The following is a 25,797-nucleotide window of genomic DNA, read 5'->3' on the forward strand; positions in this document are numbered from 1 at the left end:
CCAGAGCAAATGTTGTGCAGGGAGGAAGGGGGAGGGAAGAAAGGAACACACAAAAGCAAAGCCCAGGTTAAAAGACTGATTATATTTCAGCAGAAGCAAACGAGGATGGTGGGTTTACATTTGTACACATTGCCCTTTGTAAGCGCACACAGCTATTGCTCGAGTATAAATGGGGATATAAAAAAAGCTTTGGTAAATTCCACAGGTAAGCTATCACTGGGCGAGGGACCAGCCCAAACAGGCAGAGCAGGGCTGGGCTTTGCAGCCAGAGGCCTTGGAAGTCTTCACTGTGTTTATGTGGCAGGGCTGGGGTTTGGACTTTCACTGTGCCTCACTCTGAAGAGTCACTAACTACGCAAAACAGTGATGGAGGAATGTCCTCTTTGAGGTTTGTGTCTGCACACCAGCTCAGGAGCTAGAAGGAGTCCACCTCCTCCTGACCCTGGGTTCCCCCTAATCCACAGTTCACACAAAAAGCTCACATGCTTTAGAGAAACACTGTATTCTGAGCTTAAAGGCAAGTGACGAAAAATTCCTCCCCAGGCCTCATAAGTCAACACCAAAGATAAATATCATCCCAGCTCCAGTTGACATGGCAAGTGTCCCACATTGTCTCAGAGCGAACAAACAAATCTGGTCTGATTGCTCAACAGAGCCTGCAGGTTTGTCAGCCATCCATACATGTATCCATCCAACAAGCTTTCATTTCACATGTGAAAGGGCTAAAGGAGAGGGAAAGGGTGGAGTAATAAAAACACAGGGAAACAAAAAGAGTCAAATCTCCCTGTTGTACTCAGGGAGATTTTTCATGCAGCTCCTGCAAACTCTGAAGCTCAGCACTCACAAACATGTTGCTGTGGATGTCATGATGCAAAAGCTGTGATACCATAGCTGCAGGCTGCTGGCAAAGATTTTTCCACCTTCAAAACGCAAAGGCCACGAGCTGAAACCGCCCCAAAGGTGCACGGATTCACAGCAGCATGTCCACAACATTATACATGAATCTGTGCTCATCAATTTATGCTGTGAACACCGAGAGCAGCGCTGCACACTCTGCTCCTGGTCTGTACTCATCCACAGATGGATGTATTCTGTTTAATTTTGAGAGAAAACTCAGGTACAAAATATTAAGTTATTGAAGATAATCTTAATTATCTTTTTGCCCAAACTGTGAAAGAACAGTTGAGGTCAAAACTATTTACTATGACTCCTTCATGGGAGCATAAGTCTGAGGCTAAGCAGTGATGCTCACATCTGCTCTGTGACAAACTAGTCTTACAGCTTCTCTAGTAGCCCCACGTTTTGTCAGCTGCCAATTTCATAACGCCTTGAAGGATTTATCATCTGTTACAGTAACATGCAAAATGCTCTTTGAAACCAAAGGAGAAGTTTGCATTGACTTCACATCCTGATTTAACACATCTAAGACCTTTTTTTTCTCCACAAGGAATAAACAAGCTCTCCAGAGAAATTAAAACCACAGGAGCTTTGGCTAAAAGGAGGGCAAAGTGTAAGTGATGGGCTGCTTTTCAACTTCCTGTTTCACCTAAAACCAGCTGTGACACAAGCCCTGCTGTGGGCTATAAACTGAGTGTGTTACTGAAGTATGCCACTACAGGGCGCTCTAAAGAACCCAGGCCATTCAGCTCTGCAAAATTTGTGCAACCAAGCAACCAAGCAAGCTGCCAGAAAGATAATCAACTAACCAACTGACTGCCTTTCTTATAAAAACACTTTTTCATTCTGATTAGATAAATAAAAGTCAATATCACAATCATGACATGCTAACAAGCCAATTAACTTACTAAACAACTAACTTACTAACTAACTAACTAACCAAATAAACTATTTAAGTAACTAAGTCACTGATTAACTAATGAACTAACTCACTAACTTACAAACTCACCAACTACCTTGAACTAACCGACTGATAACTGATGAAATAATGAACTACGTCCTTCACAAACTAGCTTACTTTCTTTCTACCACTAACAAACTAACCGATAATTTAATTAAAGCTGAACAATTTTGGAAAATAATCTGATTGCACTTATTAATTAAAAAAGAAAAAGCAACACTGTGAAATTTTACTGACCCTCAGTTGTCAGTAAGAGTAACAAACCGTACAGAACTAAGTTTAAAAGGGGTACGGCTCTGACAGCCACAATCATCCTATTGGCTGGATCTTTATAGCTCACAGGGTTTTTTTTTTTTTTTGCCACAAAAAACATTTTGACTTTTGCTGGTTTTAAGGAAGAACAAGAACAAGTTACTATATTCCCTCCAGGTCTGTTAACATGAAACTTTTTTAGATTTTTTTTTTTTTTTAATTGCAGCCTTTGGGATTTGAAAATTGCATTCTATTACACTGTGATGTTGATTTCTCATCAATTAATTGTTCAGCCCTAAATCTAACCGCCTTTATATCCAACCAACCATTAAACAAACAACCAATCAACCAACCAACCAACCCGACTATCTAATATCCAAGTAACCAACCAACCAACTACCTAACTTAATATTTCTTTCTGGTTGGCTAACGTCTGACTTCTGTAACTGGTTGATCACCTTACTTCCTTAATGACTCGGCCTCTGACATAAAAAGTAACCTCTCTACAATCTGACTTTTTAACTCTCACTCACTGCAACTGATTTTCCAACTAAAAACCAAACTGAATTAAAAACCATACCAAATCACTAACTATGTGTAACTAGCTAACTTACCGTAAGACCTACTGTACCTGACTCACTGCCTCACTAACTGACAGACGGACTGCTGTCTGACTCACTCACTTGATGAGTCACAGTCATTAATGGCTAATTAAACGCTTTATTGTCCAACTGACACAAACTTTCCATCTTTCTATCTGACCTTGACTTTCTGACCTCCCGACCACCTGACTGACTCAATAACCAAGTTACTGAATCAGCTAAAGGTCAAGGTACAGTGCTGTCAAAGATGGACACAATCTGCATGCATAGAAGATATTAAGGCTGCTGTAATGTAAGTATGTACGTTGTAGTGGTGTTCATAAAGAGGACAGAGGGTTAGATGGCCAACTCACTCGAGTAGGGATACCAGACACAAAGTATCCAGATTTGAGTTCAATTGGTCATTAGAGCCAAGTTGTCTGATTTTTACATGTGCAAACCTCATGTTTGGGTTAAAAACAGTTTACAGGACAGTCTTACGCTCTCTTGTGATTAACCTTTTCAGAAAAGCAGCAGCAGCAGCAGCAGCAGCAGCAGCAGCAGCAGCAGCAGCAGCAGCAGCAGCAGCAGCAGCAGCAGCAGCAGCAGCAGTGCCTTCTGCACAAACAGAGCAGAGTGCATAGATTTAATCAGAGGTAGGACCTGGGTTTGTATCACCTGCAGGTTGATACATAAACCCCTCTTCTTTCTTTTTTGTGCAACTTGTTTTTGTGTTTTTTTGAAAGCACCAGAAAGTTTGACCCCAAATTTACCGTCTCAGATCCAGGCCCTCAGTAAATTCTGTGTCTATTAGGGACAGTCAGAGACAGAGTGCCAGCGTTTTTCTCAGGGAGAGCTTTATGTACAGTTTAAAGACATCATTTTACTTGATTTAAATGTTACTCCTCTGCTTTTTCCTCAGGTCTCACTGAATCATCTCCATTGAGCCCTCACACCACATTATGCTGGTGATGTCTGAGGAGGCTACAATGAACTGACTGCCCTCTGCTGTCTGAACGTGTAGCTGCTTCAGTTTTGGTGTGGTCAGAGAAGCTGCAGAGTGACAGGAGAGGGAAGCCGGTCTGAAAAAACAGATTCTACGACCTATTGATCCACAGGTTAGAGAAACTAGAAAAATCAGTTTGCTTGTATCTACTCACAACACGAGAAAGATATTCTGGTAGATAAAACTTTAACGTGTTTAAGAAGTTGAAGGTTTAAGTTAAAAAAGGCATCCTTCCCTCTGAAACCTGATTCAGAAAAGAGAAAAAACTCCATCAGATCAGACGAGAAACAGAGGAATGCAGGGCCGGGAGTATTTCCAACCTTCATAAATATATATATTTCCTACAACAGCTACTGAAGCAACCTCTAGTGGGGTTTCTTTAGAGCTCCACACCCAACCCTTTCAGACAGGAATAAAAAAATAGATGATGTGCTCGGTAATTAGTTTGTCTAGACAGTTTGGAAACAAGACACTTAAAACTCATCTTTCCCAACAGATACAGAATATACGCTGCTTTTTCTTCACCTGGAGAGTGTGCATTGAAAACAAAATCAGCAGGACTAAAAATACTGACACTCCCTCAATGCTTTCTTTTGGCATCATCAAGGTTTTTGCGAAGCACAGGCTCAAAACAAGACGCTCCACGGAGGAAGTTTGGTATTCTTTGTTTTGAAAGCGGTGGTCTGAGAATGCAGGGGTCAAATGTTCATGAGGGTGGTTTAGCTTTCAGTTCAGTGAGTTAAATTCTGTTAAATCCACAATAAAATATTTAGATCATAAGAAAGACGGAAGAATAATAAAAGATCCTTTGTGAGTTTTTGATGTCTAAACTTTCACTTCACAACATTAAAGCTAAATGAGGAGAGAAATGCCTGCACGATACGCCTTAAACAGAAAAAGCATCTGCAAGAAACGAGGATGTGGATGTGTGCAGTCTCTCTATCAGGGTTGCTATAGCAAAACAGAGTGGGAAATGCTTAGCAACAAATGTGCAACAAGTAATCCAATTAAATCTCTGGATGTGGACAGAAATAGCCCAGACTTTTTTTTTTATTATGTAGCAGGCATTGTTAACACCAATAAACACAACACTGCTTCAACTTAGTGACGCACAGAACATTTATAGTATCAAATAACGCTGAAGGATTATCTTCATGTGTAGTTAACGGCTGGAGGCAGGTGTGATCAGATTATAGATGTGAAAAATCGGCTCTGATAAATAAAAACCTCACAGGTGAGAACAAACAATGACCTTCATCTCATGGCGTAAAACATCACATGGAAAACTAAGAAATAAAGTTTGAATATTAAAAGAGTGAAAACAGCTAGAACACTGAATCAAAAAGCAGAATGGTAAAACAGAGTCAGTCCCATACACGGATAATGAATTTTGACGCCCTTGAAAGTTTGTTTGTTAATCAGGAAACATGAGAGACTTTTGTTATACATTTCATCTCAACATGTTTTTTAAAAATAATTTATAGCTATTTTAGTCTTGATTTATTAAACATTGTCAATTATTCTTTCCTGAGGGCTTTCTTTTAAACCGCCATGGTTAAAACTCATGTGATGAGAAACCTTAAATTCATCCATACTGGATAACCACAGGCCAGTTTCAGCCATTAAACAAACAGGACCATTTTTCCTAACGTTCTGTTATGGAACGGCTTGTTTAGCTGCAGCGTTAGTCGCATGCACAACTGCAAATAATCGTCCTGTTAACTAATTACACCATGACAGAGACGCAGGTGCAGATTAGGTCATAATTAAGGGGAACCTCCTGGAAAACCCCATCAAAAAAACTCAAACTGTGCATGTCTACCACTCATAAACAGTAATAAACCTGGCGAGCAGTAACAGTGTGACTGAGAGAAGATCCAAAAAATGTTTTTCAAACAGCTGTTATCTGTGAGTCTTTCAGGTAAACAAAGAGAAAGAGAAAGTTTGGTGATCCTGAACAGAGTAAATGTGTGTGGTGTTTCTGAGCTCACAGTAGAAAACCTCAATAATAGAATCAGTAATTTGAAAGCGGCTTTGTAGAACAAGTGCTGCAGCAATGCCCCAGTACCTCAATGAATAACTCTTAAAGCAGTTTATGAACTCCAACATTTCTCGACACACATCTTGGAAGGAACCAGATGCATTAAATCAAAGAGCGAATTAAGCTTTTAAAACTGACGGCAGTGAGCCTCGCCTGTTTGTCTCCCTTATCTCCTCTGTTCACTGAAATAATTTGTCTCCTAAATCTAAATCTGCTGTATAGCGACACATCGCCACCTTTCCAAAGGATTGTTCACTGTCTTTACATATTTCATCTAAAAACCGTAACGTACTGCGCGATGTCTGCTGTTGAACAGCCAACCAGGCACTGTAATCCTGCTGTTAGTGCCTGGAATGGTGGGTATACCTCCATTAAAGCAAAATGCTTTTTTGTCCAGTTAACCTGGCTCGTGCATACCGCTGATCAACTTTTTTTTTAACTGTTAGTACAAACGATCCGTTTATCCTGCTAATGGCTTGTCATGTATAAGGGCCCAGGGGTCAAATGTTAAAAACAAAACAGCTTTGGCTCTAGTGATACTTGACCTGAGTGTAACCTTTGACACGGTTGACCACGAAACTCTTAAACAGACTGTACAATCTTACTGCACTCGCTGGCACTGGTTTTACTGGTTTCAATCGTACCCTACCATCAGAGAATTTTGTATCAGTATGCTCATAAAAAACATTATTAATTAAACTGCTGGGGTTCAGTGTTAGGTCCCAACTCTTTACCCTATATTTGCTGCCAGGTGTATGCTTACTTTTTATTATTGATAGAGCCTGTTTAAACCCTCTCTCATTCAACAGTCCAAATGCTGGGTCGCATTCATTTAGTCTCTGTTAGTTCAATAACAACAGATGATGATGTTGTGAACAATTTGTCAAAATGAAAGTAGAATATCTATATTTCTATGCTTGCTGCATTAATCATTTTTCCAAGGGGTTTGCATCCAAGCAGTAACCCCTGGTATGAAAATACCAGGTAATGTGGAAGTGCTATAAACTGCAGTTTGTCGAGTGTCAGCTTGAGGTTGGCTCAGGAAGTTCTAAAAAACCACTAACACAACACACCAAAAAAGCCATTTTCACAGCAGAAACATAGTTTACAGCCTGGTAGAATAAATGTGGGGACTCTTGTTATAACCCAGCAGTTTAGAAGACATAATTACCTACTGTTTGCCCAATCAGAGTTTCAGCTCAGCCGATTGACAGGTGGGCGCCCTATAGAGAGATTATTTGTTTATTTGCCAGATGCGCGTGCATATTGGGTGCAGAAGCAGTATAATGGTATTTCAACTAATGTGGAGGAGTTAACCACCAAAAAATGCATTTTTAAACTAAATATCAGCACTTCTACGGTTGGTCAACGGTTCCAGGTTTGTGAAATAACAGTGAGTGGACAGAAGAGATCAGCAAGCGGACAGATATAAGGTGGACAGACGTTTGTTGTGGAGAAATCTGGTGTGTACCCAGAGAGCAATTTAAACACACAACTGTCACTCAATGCTCATGACTGCTTTGTCTGTGGACTCTTAACAGACTGTGACAGACCAGGACATAAACATGTGTCAATAAATCAGAAACACTCCCAGACCAAAAAAAACACACAGACTGCTGAGTCTGAGACCAGGTTCATAATAAAATAACCAGAAACTACATCCAGAGTTAATTATTTACCCGCAGACGTCACTGGTGTTTCAGTGTAAAGTGTGAACCTGTCAACTGGTGACTCTCGGCTGTTACTCACTGATACTGTCCACTGAGAGTCACCAGTTAGCACGGTCGCTATCAACTCCAAAACACTGGTTGCTCTGTGACGGTCAAAACTTGATAGATTTTGCCTCTGTTGTAAAGTATTGTCTCTAAAAACTGAACACAGAACAAGCGTACATTTTTATGCTGATAACAGGTTGCATTTAAAGTTTAAAAAACGCTAACTCGTCTGAATGAATGGAGCTAAACGCTACTTCTGCGGTCAAGATGTGTGCATATCTTTATGATGACGTAGACTGATAATCACTCTATAACTGTTAGTGAGGAGGCTCAAAGCCTGCCCCATTTCCATTATGGCCTCCACTGATGATTTACTTCAAAACTCTGTTTCAGAAACAGACTGGTGACGTCAGCAGACACTATCTCCATATGTTACACAGTCTACCATTGCATCTTGCAACATGCTTGGAGAAAAACAATATTGTAAAAAAGTAAAACAATTTGTCCGACATAAAGCAGAAGGTACAATAAAACCTGGGAACATCTTTGCAGAGTTGTGAGGAACAGAAATGTGAGTGTTATTAAACACATCAGGTAAGAGACAAACGGCCGAGGGGCTGAATGTGTTTATGTAGCTCTGCTCAGGGGTTGGGGAGAAAAGCAGAAGCAAGAAAAGAAATCAACCGACAAAGTCAAAATGACCAGCGGGTTTGATGAATACAAGAATGAAGTTCACTTTTTTCCTCTGATCTTTTGACAGCTATGACCCAATTGTCCACCCAGAGTCAGTCGCAGGAAACTGGGGGTATGGGTGGGGAGTGACATGACAAAAAAAGGGGCAGGAGGCTGGAATCAAACACTCCTGTTTGAGGCATCTGTACACGGGGTGCAGAACTTTATCATCAAAAACACTATTCTTGGTAAATGGCTCCCCCTCTGTCTTTATACAGAGCTCTCTCCAGTCCTCTGACCACTCAAAGCACTTCAACATTTCACATGCATTCATTTATTCTATGTTTAGACTCACATTCACACACGGCTGGCACAGCCACTAGGGGGCAGTTTCGAGTGGAGTATCTTGCCCAAGGACACTTCAGCAAGACACATGACACCCCACCACCCTCTTTTCTGAAGGTAGGACGAATCACGTCCCTGAAACTGTTTAACCAGTAGAGTTTTTTGCCCATTGTATTCAGTACTGTCTTACAAAAGTGATAAGGTTGTTGTAAAAATCAACTATTTTTCGCTGGGCTGTAAAACAGTTTATTTTTCTGAATTCACCAGTGTTTTGTTTTATCCATGGTGTCTTATGGATCTAAAATAAGCAAGGCTGTGCTTTTTGTCTTCCTGAATTCTTGAACTGTGTTTCTTGAAGGTTAGACTTCAATAAACAATCTTTTTTAATATTTCACGAGCTGAACATCCTCCAGGTTCTTGTTCGTGTATGATTTTTTCAGGAGGAGGGGGATTTCTTTTCTGATGCAACTCCGAAGGTGCTGAAGCCGGTGCAGCTCCTTCATTAGTTTGACTTTCTAGTAGCACAGACTCACACTTGCAGCTGCAGAATCATCCATGACAACATCAAACAGATGGAGAAATGTGATGAGGCGTGCCGCTGCATGAACTGTCTGTACTGAGGATGTACACTGACATCAAGTGGTCAGATCACAACCATCAGCTGTGGACTGAAATCTCACACAGGAGCTCCAACACCATGGTGAGGTTATAACTTCAGGACTTAAATCAGCTGAACAAGCAGCTGAATTAAATGAGATTTAAGATTTTTTTTTTTTTTTTTAAGTATGAAGCTGCCATAATTTCTTTGAGGTGGAAATGGTTTTCAAAAATGTGTTTTTTCAATACTGTCTGAGCTTTTTGATCTTCTACAAAAAAATACATTTCCCATATGTTATCATATTTTTTCTATGATATCTTAAGCACGGTATTACCATGACAGAGTTGTCATATTTATGAAAACTTTTAAGGTGGAGCAACCTGGTATTTCATAAACTTAAAAAAATAAACCAGCTGACTTGCTCACATCATCATCCATTTCTAATGATGCTGTATGTGTTTCAGCCACCCTAAAACAACTAATCTTCTTCATTTGGGGGATGTGATTTTATTTATTTGTTTAATGGTGTAAATTTTAAAATAAAAAGTTGTCCTTTACAGGTATTTAGTGACGACAGCCCATCTTTCCATTTTCTTTAAAACCGCAGTCTATATTTTGAAATGCATAAATAATGTGAAATACACCAGAGAGATCAGAGAGAAGACTGCAGCTCAGACCTCAAATTTTCATATTTAAGGTTACAAACTTATTCTAAGACATAACTGCAAAGTACCTATGAGATGTAAATGAGCCAGAAAAACAAAGGTATCAAACAATATTTGGCCTGAAGAAAAACAATTGGCCCCTCAAGGATAATAAAGAACACCTTGAACCCTTAGAAGACAGGCAACGGACCACAGCAAACGGTTTGCCGTTCACCATCATAGCTGGCCATCACTATCCTTTTGTGTTGGACCTGAATTCTATCATATCAGTGTCACACTGGCTGGCTCGTACACTCAACTCCTGATACTGGAAGAAGACTTCATTCACTGGCAGAAGAAGCAACCTGCTGGACAAACTCTGATTTTGTGTCATGGTCAAATGTAAAAGGAAGTATCTGCAGTGACATTTCAAAAGGAGGGACTACTACTGTTTATGTGGGAAAAAATATCAGTTTGTTTAAAAATATATATATTTTTTTCATTAAACATATTTATTCCTTAATATATGACCTTGCAATGCTGTGTTCATGTCCAGTATGGAAAATCACCTACTCTTCCACTCCCTCACAGTCACAAGGATGCATTTAGGTACCTAAACATGGTACCTTTTGATTTTACATGAATCCGTACTCGGTACTTTTGACAGAAATCAGTCAGTACCAATAAAAGTACCTAATTTGGTATCCATCCCTACTACTAAAACAATCTAATGCATCAAATCTAAGCTCTAATTTGTAAAAAGGGATTGAAAAAGATGAAAAGTACTCAGGAGCTTTAACTAAGTCCATTTTCCTATCTGGATCAAGATTTGCATTCCCTCTTTGCAGTTGGCCCTACCAACCAAAGTATTTCAAGAAAGCAAAACATGTGAACCATGGATCTCTACCATGCATGATCATGTTGACTTGGCCTCCAGAGCTAAATCTAATCCGACATCTGTGGAAATCTCTGGACTAAAATGTGTAAATCAATGGATGCCCCACCTCACACTTTCTCGATTTAAAGTTTCGGCCGCTAACATAAAAACTCCAGATAACACACACACCTTTAGAGTCAGGTGAAATCTATCAGGGCCAGGATGGTTTCAACCTGACCAAAGGGGGGCCTAAGCAGCGCTGAGCAGGTAGGAGTAATAAGTTACTGTGTTATGACTTAGTAGAGTATAATATATGCAAAGACAGACCCACTTAAAAAACAACTATATCTTTGATGAGAGAAGTCTCATTCTTTGGAAATCAAAATCAACTTTAAATGTCAGTTAATTCAGAATTAAATTGTGACTTCAAATGTTCCTTTGCTCTTTTCTGACTGCTAAACTTTTAAAACGGCCCCTGTTAGTAAAGTTAAGTATCAGTGAGTTCAGTTTCTCACTGCATGCCAAGTCCTGAAATGAGGACTGATTATGATTAGGTGTTACCAAAGCGGGCAACAGAAACATGAAATTTCACAACGTCAGAACAACCATCACGGCCTGTTTTTCAGTCCTCTGCTGATTTTCTGAAGTGGAAGCAAAGTTTTGCGCATTATTCCAGCATTGGAGAGGAGTAGTTTTCAGACACACATGAACTTTACTGTAGATCAATTTCTGCCAAAAATAAGACGGGATGACCTAGACAAAAAGAAGACACTTCCTGAGGGAGACGCAGAGAGGAGGAAGAAGAAGAGAAAGAGGAGCTGTTTGAGGCTCCAGTCTTTCTCATTTGAATCCGTCTCTTCACTGTTGGACTCCCGGGTGGCTTTCAGGAGCGTTTTATGTATAATTTAACGTAATGTGCAGAGATAAAGCCTCCTATAAAGGCAGCGCTCTCTAAGCTCTTCACAGCACATTACGTTTTATTCATCAAATTAGTTTTAGTTGGTTTGGTATCCCCTGAGCCGTCTTTAAAAGGTTTAGATGAAAGGACTACATTAATTTTGCCACTAATCAGTTAAGCGACAGTTCCAAGTGACAGCTCTGCACTCCTTAGCCCTAAAAAATCTCCACACACTTGTCTGCCTGCCACCACGGCTTCGGCTCCACTCCTCTCCATGTCCCCAGTTGCTCCCTGCACGATCCTCCACGTGTAGCCTTCTCTCCGCTCCGCCGTCTGATGCTGCCCTCAGCACCGTGTCACTCCTTTCGCTGACATCTCAAATCAGCCATCGTACTTTTTAGTAAATCATGCATACTCTGGCAATCTTTGAAAAATGTCAAAAGGCTGCATCTTTAAATTTTTATAACTTCTTCAAATCTTCCCATAACTTGGGAGTGTGTGATGAGACATATCAGATATTTTTAATGAGCTAAATGGAGAAATAAGAGCAATAAAAAGTGACCGGGCATTTTTTGTGTTAATTCAATTGTTAATCCGGTGCTGAAAAGATTTTTTTTTACAAGGAATTCTCCCATTTATAAGCAAAATGAGAGCCCAGATCAGATAATTAGGGTTAATTCTTGTAATTCTCAAAGTTAAGCTTTATTTTTAATTATCAGCCAAACAAAAGAGCTAACTTTAAAGGAGACAAAGAGGAAATTACTGAAATGAGTCTGGACACCAGAGGTCTGAGGATCCCCCTTTAAGACAAAGCAGGACTCTGTTTGATGGTCTCTGAATGTATCGGCATTAAGTAAAGAAGTTTCCTGGTTATCTTTTCCTGAAGCTGCGACTTTAATAAACTAAAGGACTAATAAAGGGCGAATGAGGACACACTTACTGAAGGATGGAGTGTTTGGGGAAGCTGAAGGTGCCATGGCAGATCCGGTCCACTAAGTTCAGGGGGATTCTCTGGACTTGGTCACATTTGAACATGACAAAGTCGTATTTGAAGACCAGGAGACTGCTGTCCGTGACCAGAACGAGACGCTCCTTTTCGTTGTTCCAGTGGTCCACCCTGAAACAAACAGAGACATCGCACTTTAGACAAACAGACAAACACTTTGGTGTTCACTTTTTTGGGAGGAAGGAAATTTACCAACTCATGATGTCTTTTGCACAGATAATATTTGTAGGTATTTTGATTCTTGTTAGCTCAAAAGTAGAGATGACCTGATCTGATCCTGGTGTCAAGTGTCAGCTCTGATACTGACTCAAAAGTTAGGCAGGATGGGAAAACTTCCCGGCATTTATCAGGGGTCAAATTATACGCTACACCAGAAGACGAACAAGAGAAACAATCTGGATTCTAACATCAAAATACTTATTTGTGATTTTGTATATTAATCCTTTTTAAATGATTGAAATGATGTGTTAATCTGTTGTCTTTCTGTTTTGTTTTGTTCTCGTTTCAATTTTGTGTTTTATTTTTCTTATATTCTGTAATGTTTGTTTTGACTATTGACTGTGTATAGAGTGGACAGTGTGGCTCCGCCATTTACCATTGTACAGTTTTGAACCAAAATTCTCCCGTAACAGGCACAGCCATTGGTAGTTGTTGTGCAGCCAGAGTCTGCACAGTAGAGACTGTGAGGGATTCTGGGAGAATCTGAGTGGAGCCGGGTGACAAAATTAGATATATTTTTTCTTTCGCAAGTCTACTCACTTCTTGACTCTACAAAGTACACAAGAACGGCAGCTGTCAATCATCATTGAACGTGACCTAAGACCTTGTTTTCAACCTCGTAGAACTAATAAAAAAAAAACTTTTCACAAAAAAAGAGAACTTGAATACAAGGCAGCCAAATGTTATCTTCAAATCACCACAACAATCTGACGTGAGAGACATTTCTACGAGGTGTATTAATTTTTTAAAGTTTGACCACAGCCCATCTGGAATGGCTGGAGAGCCAGATTTTTTTACCTATAGTCCTATAGCCACCAGGGGGAGCAGTTTTGTGGCGACCTCATTTTGAGCTGAGCAAGATGACGTCCAATTTTTCTTTTTTTTTCCACAGTCTATAGTTTTGACATTTCTCTTTTATTGTAATGTCTATACTGTACAAGTTGTTCTGTAATGTTCCTGTCTTGTATCTTTGTTTTGCACCTCCTAGTAAACAAGATGATTCATCTTAAGGGCCCGTCAAAAAATAAATGTCATCTTTGAACCAAAATTTAGGTGACAACATGTTCATGTCTTTGTCTGGTGATGTGCAGGATAAAATGTGGTGTTAATGCAAATTAGATTCCTCGCAGGGTCCTGTACATTTTTCATTATTCCCTCACAATTAATATAAGATAAGGAGTAAATACATGTACACATACACACATAAATACAACATACCTTTGTTTATAGTTCGGAGAGAATTTAAAAAACAGAGGTACCTTTCTCAGAGCGTGTCATGTCTGGTGCTTGTGACTTCTAATAATAAATTAATGTCCTGTTTGTTTTTGTTTAGGATCAGTGCCAGTCTCCTTCTTGGCTGAGCACAGCTGCCAGGATCTGAACAGAGTCCCATCCAAGAGCAGACTTTCTTCTGCTTCACCTTCTTCAAAAATATATAAAGGAAAAACCCTCTTTGCACCAATCTTAGCACAAATCAAGTCTCCATTAGTGCATGACCTGTGATGAGAGGTCTTTGATTTTTCTTTAAGAACTACAAATAAAAACAGGATGAAGAGCTGCTGAACTTAAGACCCTGACGTTTGTTTTTTCTGTCTGCTCTTGTGCCAACTCCTGTTTTCCAAACCCCTGATGAACAGCATTTTTTTAACAGCAACTTTTCTGTCTGTGTGTATGCATGTGTGTTGGGGGGAGTAATACTGATCTGAGCGTTGTGCAGGAGGTTATTTCAAGTTAATACAAAAATCATATAAAGCAAAGCTGATCAATAATGTACAGCAGGAGCTTCACTGTTTCCAAAGATGCCCTTGGCAAAGATTATACAATATGCATGCAGCTTTTCTAAGTTGCAAAATTTTTACAAAAATAGAATGAGAAAGAAAAAAAACAGACACGTCAAGACAGAGAAAACAAGTCTTCTTTCTCTTGATTGAAAAAAGTGTTGGTTTCTCGACAGGAGTAAAAAAAGAAAGATTTAACATTAACTCACGCCTACTTGCAGTGCAACAGCAAATTTGTGTGTTTTTAAGCTCCTGTGGAGTTCTTGTCTTACTACTCTTAGCTACACATGAGCCGCAAATGTACTTCATTTTTCTATCCATTTTTCTAACTGCTGCTGCAGGGCAGCTGAACTGATCCAACAACATTTCTGTTGCAAAAAATCTGCAATGAGTGATAAAACTGAAAAATGAAAGACAGAAAGAATGAAAATGTTTTCCACAACACAAATTATATGAATATCAGTTTGTCCAGAGGGGGCGCCAAAATCAACAAACATTTAGATTTTCCTCACAGAGGCCTCCTGGGCCCATGTGGCCACTGAGGCACGTTACACTTCCTTGGTTTTGGCACACTTCAGAGAGATGTTCTTTGGTACGGTACATTTTTTGCACAAGCAAGCTGAACAAGGACACAATGTATAATTTAGGGATGGACATTTCAAGCAAAACAGTTTTTCGATATTTGTTTGTAACTATTTGAAAACAATTCGAAGATCGTCTTTTTTTAGAAGGAGTTCCCACACTTCCTGATCCATTTTTGAGCATCTCCTCATTCATGTTTTGGCTGTAAATCCTCAAACCTGTTGACCTTCGGTCTGGCTCCATTCATTATGTCAGTTTGTTGCCGGAATCAAGTTAAACAGGATCTCGTTTGGACACAGTTTGATCAATTTTTTAAGTCATTGGGCATTTTTGATGGTGTCCGTGCATGACTTCCTGTCCCACTTGACCTGCTTTTCTGTAACAATGATGTGTAAAAGCTCCGGCATCCAGCATAAAACTGACACCGCACAAAGGACAAAGCCATCGCCACGTGAACTATTTGCTTTTTTGGATGTCAATAACTACTCATATATTCAAAAATAATTTCCAATCCTCAGCGTAATCGCTGCAACTGCTCTTTTCAACTAATCACTTTAAACAATAACAGAGGTGTTAGAGGGCTGTGTTGGACCAGAAGTCACTGAAGTCGTAGCTGTGTTTTCTGTGTCTTAGTGAGTGGACTCTGCGGAGACTGCCATCTTCTGGTAAGTAGATGCTTCACGATGTACTTAATTTTTCTATCAATTTTTTTAACTGCTGCTGCAGGGTAGCTGAACTAATCTAACAATATTTTCTGTTGCAAAAAATCTGCAATAAGTGATACAACTGACAAATGAAAGACAGTAGAATGATTTTTTTTTTCATAACACAAATTATATGAATATTAGTCTGTCCAGAGGGGGCGCCAAAATCAACAAAAATTTAGATGTTCCTCACAGAGGCCTCCAGGGCCCAGTCACACTGGCTATCCTTACTGCGCCCAAACATCTATTCACTCCACGCGTGTGCTTCAAGTCTGGTTTTTATTGGTGCATTGTGAACATAGGCCATACTGGTCTGCAGGGGTCTGCATCCGTGCTTGGGCCATACTGTGCCCAGGTATGGATGGCCAGTGTGACCTCACCCTGAGTCTGTGTTAAGTTGTATTCATGAGTCCACATGAATCACCCTGGAGTCTTTAATTGTTTCTGATAGTCGTGGCCATAAAACAGGGTGCGACAAGGAACTATGGGAAAGGTGCAGGTGATAATATCTGACCGTGTGGATAGAGATAAGGTTAAGGTGCTCCAGTTCTGAAAGGGCTCAAGCAAGTACAGACACACTCATGCAGAATCCAAACATCAGCTCAACTAAATAAGTTTAGTTTGAAAGCAAAAATACATTTTTGAGTCAGTTTGGAGGTCAGTTTTGAGGAACTTTTGATGCCCTCTTTTTTTATCTTGGCTGATTTTGTTGCACAAATATTTATTTGTGCTTTCTGATATCTAATTATATTACTAATTGTGGACTTGGGCTATTATCAAAGTGTGCCGTTAACAACATCTCCTGACACCGACCCTGAATTTAAAATACTTATGAGAAATAATCAGTGTCCAAAGACGATGGCGTCTTTGGCTTTTCAAGTTCATGTAACGATGCCAGAATCATTTTAGTCTAATTTATAACACATTCACAACTATTCACAGTAGCTTTAATACCTAGAAAAGTTGTGTTGGAAGCATCATCTGACTTCTTTAAAAGCAACTTTAAATTTTCAAAATCTGGGTGTTTATTGGGGCCAGTGATCTCAACAATTAAGTCAATTGTTTTTATTTTGTCACACATTTTTTTTAATTTAGAACTTACATTTCAGTAAACATGTTCATGCACATACTGCTAAGGTAAGATGCTTGACAAGATTCTGGTGTCTGTAAGCCTAACAGGTTTCCTTTATTGCAGTAACTGGTCAAGCAGCATGTTAAGGCTGGGAGCAAGACACAGCTATCTTACTGCAGTACGAGTGAAAATAAGGACAACAAGGTGTGGTGGGAAATCTAAGTCCACGTGTACGTACCACACTTAGTGATGTTTTTATTTTAATCTGTTGTGGTGTGTGGTAAGAATTTCACACTCTTTCATCTTATTTACTTCAGGACAGAGCAAATTTGGCTGTTTCTCATCTGAATGCTGGGTAAAATTTCCACCTGCTGTCTTTGTTTGTAACAAGAAATCAGATACAGAAAACCGTCATCATGTTATTATTTTCTCATATAACTTTCAGTAAACAAGTGATGACTGTTTTGAAGATTAATTTTCCTTGAACCACATCATGAAGAGTTTTCTTTGAACGGCCCACTGTTGCTGAAAAGTACAAACACAGTGACACTCCTCTGAGGACACAAGTGTTTTGTTTTTACATAAATACATAAAACCACCTACTCTGTGTGTGTGTGTGTGTGTGTGTGTGTGTGTGTGTGTGTGTGTGTGTGTGTGTGTGTGTGTGTGCTTTCAAAAACAAAGTCAGCAATGATAAACAGTATCCCAGAATGTGCATTGACACAAGGGATAAATCATCATCCCAAGAACAAACAAACCCAACAAAAGAGGAGGCATCCAGACATTAAAAGAGATGAAATCAGATCATCTTCCACTTTCTAAAATTAGTTAAATCCTCCACAGCAAAGCCACATTTGAGGAATTTCTCATGTTTTTCTGACATTAGTCACCAGCTCCCCTTTGGGCAGGCAGCAGCGTCACTGAATTAGCATATAATGCACTCTTTCTGCTGCAGAGCTCCAACTGCCAGGCCAAATGTAGGACACACGTTTACGTGTGTGTTGGACAGAGCTGCATAAATGGGATGTATTATTCATCCTCACATGGCCAGCCTTTTAAATGTTTCCTGAAAGCTTTTTGCAGGACTGATACAAGCTGACATCTGCAAGTGCACTTGGTAAATGTCCTGCAGTCACTTCATTTTGCTCTGTGTTCAAGGCACTTAAATCACTCCCTTTGCTTTGACTCACTCGTGGTTGTCTTTGGTGTTGGGGTTTGTACGAACACTGATATCTATTTTAATGAGGACGCCTGTATCTATCACTGCAATGAGAGCTTCTTCTTTTAGATACGTAACATATGACGTATTTAATGAGGACATCTGTATTTCTCAATGTACTGAGGACTCTTTATTATATGTTCTGTTTATCGCAACATGTATTTGTCAGGGTTACGTCAAGAGTACAGTCTCTCCCAGTCGACAGCAGGTCACTATGTTCTACAGCTCAGACGTTAATAATGGATGTTCATGTATAGATGTCAGCTGCATCACTGCCTCTGAAATTCTCACTGAAATTTTTGACCCATTGGCTGCCATCGACTTCTATACGTGTCAGTTTGATTACAACTGCTGACTTCCAGTGATATAAATAATGTTTTTCACCGTTAAAGTCTGGAGGACGGTCTAGGAGAGCTTGTCCATCAGGACTAGTGTACTAACAAACTGACCCTGAAGGTGGCAGCCATGCGTTCTTTAAATGAGAGATCAGCATAGATTATGAGAAGAAGATGCGAGATGACAGAGAGACAATGGTGTATGTTGCATGTCCCACAAGTTCAGGCAGCTCAAACTCAATTCAATTTGACTTATTTATAAAAAGACCATGTACAATAATTAACATAAATGTCACCATCTGATGCAGTGTATCAGAGTTAGCTTAAAGCTAACTTTACATCTGAACTCAGAGTATGTGTCGTGGTCGTGAGAAAAGGCAACAGAGATCATAAAGAGGATCAAAGGATGAAGTTTTGTAGATGAGTGCTAATTGTTCAGTCAAAAACAGGAGTTTTTGTTGAAACCAGCCTATGTTCTATTGCAAATTACTAAAGCACAGAAAAGGATAGAAACAAACTTTTATTCCCAGTGGAAGAAGAGTCTAATCCTTTTTTGGGGTAGTTTTGGTGTTTACATAGTCATAGAGCACAATATTCTGTGGGTCTTGACAGATCGGTCAAAATACTCTGAACAGCTGGCAGCCAGCGAGTTAAGGACAAAACAACTGTATTACTGTCAGTTTCATTCAGCAGTATTGGGCAACTTACATGTTTTTTCCCCTTTCATTGATACATTGGTTTTGCTACAAACCCGATTACAGCTTCAACTGACCTGAATCATCTGAAACTGGAAAGTAAAGGACTCAATCCAGTGTGCTGCGAGGCTCAGCAGAAATGGACGTAGTCTCCTTGACGTCACCTGTCTGCTCCTGAAACCGTTACATGAAGCCAATCTGTGGACGCAGCCACATTGGATATGACGCTGGCTGTGAGATTCCTTTCGAACAGCTACAGACACCCGGCAGTCACATGACCTGAGCCGTGTCTCCGATCGGACAATCAAATGATCCAAATAACTTTGAAAACGCAGAGTTAGAAAAAATTCTAACTCACTGTACAGTGTGTGCCGATAGTGAAATAAGCGTTTAAGACCCAAGCTGATTTTTGAACCAGGCTGTAAATGTGTATTTTAATGCTGTAAAAGTCTGTTTTTATGGCAGGGTGTGTACATGACTTCCAGTCTTTCTGCAGCCAGACTCAAGCAGATTTTCAATGAACAGCGACTTTTAGCACTTCTGCATAAGCTTCATTTTTACTAACTTGATGTTGCCCCTTCGTTATACAACTAATCAACTCTTGTTTACATTGGCTAAAATGCCAATCACTAATCATTTAAAAAATGACGAGATCGACCATGATCCAACACTTTGGATCATGGTTGTGAACATCTCTGGTTAGTATGGATGGGCATTTCAAGCAAAAGAGCTATTCAATGTTCGCTTGTAGCTATTCAAAATTATTTGAAGACCCTCTCCGTGCAAGCTGCCGCTGCTGTCCAACCACTAGCCTGTACCTGCCAACATCACACTTTGACAAAGATGGAGAGGGCTGTTATGTTCTGCACGTGGATCATCAAACTTACATCTTCAGGCAACAAAGCCTACCATTGACTGTTGATCTGCGGAGAGCGCCGCTGCATGCCTTGCTCTTACACGACTGTGTATAGTTGTTGCAGACTTGTGATATGCTTGACTAACCCTACAGAGTTTGCACTGTACCTCATTTATGTTCATCTTTTCAAAGGTGTTCCCACACTCCCCAATCCATGGCTGTAAATACTCAAAACTGTTGACTCCTGGTCTAGCTAGATTCATCATGATAGTTTGTTGTGGTGGTTTGTTCGATGCGTAACAGCTCCAGCATTCAGCATAAAACTGCGACCTGCCGCAGATAGGACATAGTGATCCTCGCATGAACTGTTTGATTTTTTGATGTTAATGACTCTTTAAATATTCCGAAATTATGCCCATCCCCACTGGTTAGGGGTGTGCTGTTTGGTGAGGTGGTTCATGAGTTAAATTACTCATCTTGGTGGTGGACAAAGTCTTTCTTCCATTACCACGAGGAAGGAAAAATAATGCAGAGAGTTCCCAACTGAATTTTTATCTGTCCTTGTGTGTTTACAGCATTTTATTTTCTTTCGCTCCGGATGCTACTGTGCTGACAGAGGTGTAACCTTGCCTGCAGGTCGTGTGTTAAATCCAGTGAGGTTGTCCAAAGTTTGATGTAAAGTTATAAGAAATGAGTAAGATAATCTGAAATGAGTCTTTAAAATTCTGGATTTGTAATTGCTTTGATGACTTTAACATTGACACAGTAGCTAGTTAGTAAACAGGGAACAGTAGTGGATTAACAGTGATGTGTCACTTTGCAATGGGTTTCGTGCACTATCAGTCATTAAATGTTTTTTTATAGGCTCTTTATGCCATTACCTTGAGAGAACAGGACAGTAAATAAAGAAAGCAACAGGGTGATAGTGAAGAGATTCTTGTAGAAAAAGGGCCACAGACTGGACTTGAACCTTGGCCGATAACTCGAGGGCTAACATCATGGGGTAACAAGGCCATACCATGGCCCAATTCATTAGATGTTCAAACAGCAGGTACAGCTACTTCATAGTGATGATTCTGATTAAATTATATGAAAAAACTGCTTTTCAAGAGTTTCAATCATGCCTATGAATGTTAAATTGTGTCTGGTGTTACATGTTTTGACATGACAGACAACGCTGCATGCCGACATGAACATGAAGCTGTGAAATGAACACTGGTGTCATGAACTCACTCTGCCATCAGCCAAATGCCGAGAACGCTTCCATCCACTTCTTTATCCACCAGAGCCTCGATGTCTTTGATGGCCTGATTCAGAGTGCCAGGCTGAGGAGACAGAAATGCACGGGTGTCACTTTCTAATTTTCCATTGTGACAATCACAATGTGTGCACAGAAAGCTTAAGGGGTAATCTTTGAGGCAGATGTGCAGCTGGGACTGGTACTCCAACAAAATGTCAGCGCGTCTGTGTGTCAAACAAAATAACAATAAATGAAAACATGAGGCCTCAGCATATTTAAAAAATGGCTGCGAATGAAAAAGGCTGAGCTGTGGCTTCTGTGTATAAATCTGAGAGACTCGGGTATTTGAAGAAACAGATTCAGTGTTTAATTCACAATACACATCCAGTGCGTCAGCGGTGAGCATTTGTTCTACAGCAATCCACTCTTCAGGTGTCATTTTAATAACATGTGTCAGTCGATCTACCCTCACAGTTTGTGTTTTATCACCACAATGCTGAGTTGGAGAACTTGAAAAGATTAGGAGTTCATAGTGAGGCTTTCTGACAGTCTAACAGTAATCTGAGTCTGCTGCTATAAGCTGCACAGTAACATGGGATGTGTGACTGACTTCCCATTGCAATCCAATCAACACTACCTTTAGGATCCTGATAAAGTCCTCTATTTTGGAAAAAAGGAGCTCTGAAAGATGAAAAACTAAAATGTATAAAAGTGTCAGGGCTTATATTTAGACTGAATGTAAATAAAGGTCAATAGGTAATTTCAAGGGTCTTACTCCAATTAACAGTTTATCAACACCTGTTGGTCACAGTTGTGATAAAATCATTTTCTTATTACTAAGAATAAATCTATTGAGCACTTTTTACTTAATTTAATTGTGTTTTTAAGTAGTCTGTGGCCTTACCATCTGTTTCTATACTGGAAGTGCTGACATCGTAATTTATGTGTGAGATAAAGACACTAAGTTTAGGTTTAGCCTCCCCACTAACAGCTACAGAGTGCCCACCTGTCATTAAGGCCAGGTGTCCCTCTAACTATGTCTAACTCACAGCACAAATATCTTTTAAACTTCTGAGTTCTGAGAAAAAATTCTTCTCCTAACGTGTGTGATCAGGGAAATTAGCTAATTAGATTACAACAGTTCTTGTACCAGCTTGAACATGTTTGGCTGTAAAAATCATATTTTCTGAACATGTGTCTAGATGGATTCTGGTACTTTCTAAGCCAGCTTAAAGCGAAAACTTAAAAGAACTGAAATTTACCACTTCCACATTGGCTTCACTACCAAAGGCTGCTGCTTGGTTCCCTCTTATTTGGAAATAAAAACGAAGTAACTTACTGGTGAACAGGCTGATCACATCACTGTTTTTATCCTGTGTTTTTGTAACTTTTGGGATGTGAAATATGATTACCTGATGTAAACATCACTGGAAAAAATAATTAATCTAGTTAATTAGAGGCTTTGTAATTAATCGCGATTAATCACATTTTAATCACATGTCAGTTTTGTCAGGTGTAGCAATATTTTTCCATTCAGATAGATTTGGGTAGAAGACTATATCACTTAATATACAAAACACAAGCTTAAACAGAAAAGCCCCATTTAATTCAATAAAATATACTTTTTAAATGTAAAATGCAGTTTAAAAACATTTCTGAATTTTTAGCAGACAATAATAACAAACCTCAACAGATAAATCAGAGTTTCAAAGGACCTTTAGCAAACTTGAGTTTTTCTTGGCGACACTGCGTGCTCGTACTTGGACCAGCTCTGGTGTCCATGCTCGCCTCTACCATACAGCTATGGGCTCAAAATGTTGAGCACTGAGGCTATACCACAGGCTAGAATTGCAGTGATATGCATATTCCATGTTGAAGACTTTGCACACTTTTTTTTAACTTGAATTTTCATCAGGCCTGAGAAGCCGTCTTACCCGTCTCCTGTATGTTGTTTGTCAACAGCTTGGCATAGCACTTTCTACTTTGTGCATCGCTATGATCGGTATGCTAGGAACTTGTGCACCCAGATGCATTCAGTGTTGTCTGGACTGCAATATTCTTTTTTAATGCAAGTTTTTTTTCCTTACAAGCATAATTAAAGTGTTTAAGTGTGAGTCCTGAAGGAAAAAACCTGCCATGGGAAAATTAAGTTAAAAAAAAAAATAATAATAATATTGATAAATGTACTCTTTAGGCTTCCATACCTTGCTAAATGTCAGCAGACCTCAAAATAAAAACGTAAACTACCTGAGTATAAAAACACCAAATCTTACAGAGATGCTCGAAGTTTCGCTAGTTTAAGGATGCTACATGTGAATTTTAATGAGTTTTTGATGAGCTTTAACAAGCTTGAGTTAAAATATGCACAAACAAAAAGAGAAGTTAAAAATTTCTTTTTCGGACTTCATAGTGTGAAAGCCTTTTTACCCTCAGCACGAAGAACCGCTTCAGCCTGAACTGGTCCACGGGGGACGCCGCAAAGCTGGCATTTATCTGGGGGATGGATGGGGCCGCTCCGCGGTCTGCTGCCCGCTCCTCAGTGCCCTCTGTGCGGACAGCAGGCTGTGTGTCCGCCGGCCCTTCAGGTGTGGAGCTGAGCTGCTTCTCCTGCTCCTCACCTGTCGCTCCTTTATCCCTAACTTCATCCTTAACTTCTTCCATGATGATGAGGCTTCACAACAACAACTGGAGCAAAGAAAGAGAAAACATTCACCTCGGTGCTTCATGACTCCACATGAGTCTGTTTCACAAAACCGAAACTTACGTCGCACCATCAGAGTTTAAACAGGCTTTAAATGACATCAAAAAGTGTTAGTGATGACTAGGAATTTATTTAACTTACCGCTTGTCAATAAAAGACGCAAAGTATGTCGAAAGGTAGATGAAGAGGCAGCAGCAACAGGTGCTTAACTTCCTTGTTCCGTAACTTTCGTTTGTTTTGAAGGGCGGTGTTTGTTTGCAGCAGGAGGAAGAAGCTGCATCATCCTCAGCACAGCACACAGGTCTGATCTTTGCACTGATGGGATTTACACCGCCACAAGATCGAGTTTATTTGTTATACCTGCAAATGAGGTGTGAAACTCACTGACCTTTCGATGTTAATAGATTTCATTCTCTGTCAGTAGTTTGACAGCCTGACTCAACACTTTCTGCAGGATGCAGGGCAGGATTAACCTGCACGACGGGCCCTGGGCCAAAAGAGTCCCCACACCTTATCCAAAGGTTTGATAAGGCTTTGATGAGGCTTGCTGTCATGCCTTTTTATCAGCGATTAAAACAATTGGAAACTTATAGGCCTGAGCCTACATGAAACTGAATTATTGGGTTCTAAATTTTTAATTTGATTTTAACTCACAGGGTACAAAGCTTCAAATTTTAATAGTAAACCAGAAAAACCAGTGACACACATGGTATGTAACTTTGCCCTTTTTTAAAACAGGAAGTTTATCAGCCACAGGGGATCCAGGTTAGTTTGCTACCCCACTTGTCAGCTCTTTCTATCTTTTTAAGCTGATATAAGAAACTCAGACCTAAACACTAATGCTTTTGTTCTATTTTTTCTCCTTTTTTTGAATTTGTCTCAGCCCTCTTCCATCAGAGAGCCTATTCATATTTTTCACATTTTGCTCGTGTGTGTTCTTCCACCTGCAGAGGGTTTAACTAACGTGTGAATCCAGTCTCTGTGAGGCCTGAAGAGGCCTTCTAAAAAGCCTTAAGATGACGATCACAGACCTAACTTTTGGTCAGTGTAGAAGGAGAGGACTCAACGAGCATTTGGCCTCCTTACATGCTTTAACAACATGCTGTCTACCATTCAAATCAGCTAAGCCCAAAGATGCAAATGTGTGCATTTGTAGCCCTTGGATGAATAGAAACCAAACCTTTGAGTCTAGAAATATTCTCTCACAGTTCAGTGTGTGCAAATACTTCTGTTATGATCATCACAGTTGTTTCTTTTATTCCAATCTGTAGAGATGTTAAAATCCACTATAAATATGTGCAGGCTAACATGGGACCCTTGGCTTTTGGAGAAACTGTATTTAATGCACCTCTTTTTTTTATTTTTTTTTTATTTTTGAGTTTATAAACCCCCCTTTTTTTTAGTCATATGTTTTAGAAGTTTTTTAGGGTGTTTCCTGAGAAATGTTTCCACAATGCTAACTCAGCTCAGAGGAACTGCTTCAGTCTGAAGCTCTTTATTATTTATTTATTTATTTATTTATTTATTTATTTTTTTTTGGGGGGGGGGGGGGGGGGGGGGGGTCTGTTCCAACAGGATGCTCATCGTTTCTGTGGCATCCCAGTGTACCAAATTTTCCTCTGACAATACTTTTACATGCATAGACTACAGATACATAGACTATCAACTGAGCAAGGTAGGTGTACTCAGCTTTAGGAAAGTTACTTCAAAAAAGTAGTGTTAGCTCAAGAAACGGTACTTTTTGAAAAAACAGTCCCTTACTTTACTTAGTTATCCTCTATGGAAATAAACATTTTACGTTACTCAATATTTTTAGGCTACTTTTATGTTGCTTGACTTTGGGCAGAACCCCATCTCATTTCCTAAATGTGTATGGGCCTACATAGAGTTCTGCTATGGAGTA

General features: G+C 39.7%; 1 protein-coding gene across 1 annotated transcript in view; it reads right to left on the reverse strand.

The window, feature by feature from the left end:
* Positions 1 to 24,113, reverse strand: part of tprg1 (tumor protein p63 regulated 1) — a 37,611-nt gene extending 13,498 nt beyond the window's left edge. Inside the window, exons 1-4 of the mRNA XM_074668605.1 lie at positions 24,036 to 24,113; positions 23,621 to 23,878; positions 21,187 to 21,278; positions 12,428 to 12,604 (exon numbers count right to left, since the gene is read on the reverse strand). Coding sequence (XP_074524706.1) covers positions 12,428 to 12,604; positions 21,187 to 21,278; positions 23,621 to 23,854 — 503 coding nt within the window. The 5' untranslated portion in view covers positions 23,855 to 23,878; positions 24,036 to 24,113. The remainder of the gene's footprint in view (positions 1 to 12,427; positions 12,605 to 21,186; positions 21,279 to 23,620; positions 23,879 to 24,035) is intronic.
* Positions 24,114 to 25,797: the final 1,684 nt, after the last annotated feature.

This window comes from Halichoeres trimaculatus, unplaced genomic scaffold (genome assembly GCF_033239565.1).
Source record: "Halichoeres trimaculatus isolate MK-OKI-2021-1 unplaced genomic scaffold, fHalTri1.1 fHalTri1_scaffold_4, whole genome shotgun sequence".
NCBI classification, from domain to species: Eukaryota; Metazoa; Chordata; class Actinopteri; order Labriformes; family Labridae; genus Halichoeres; species Halichoeres trimaculatus.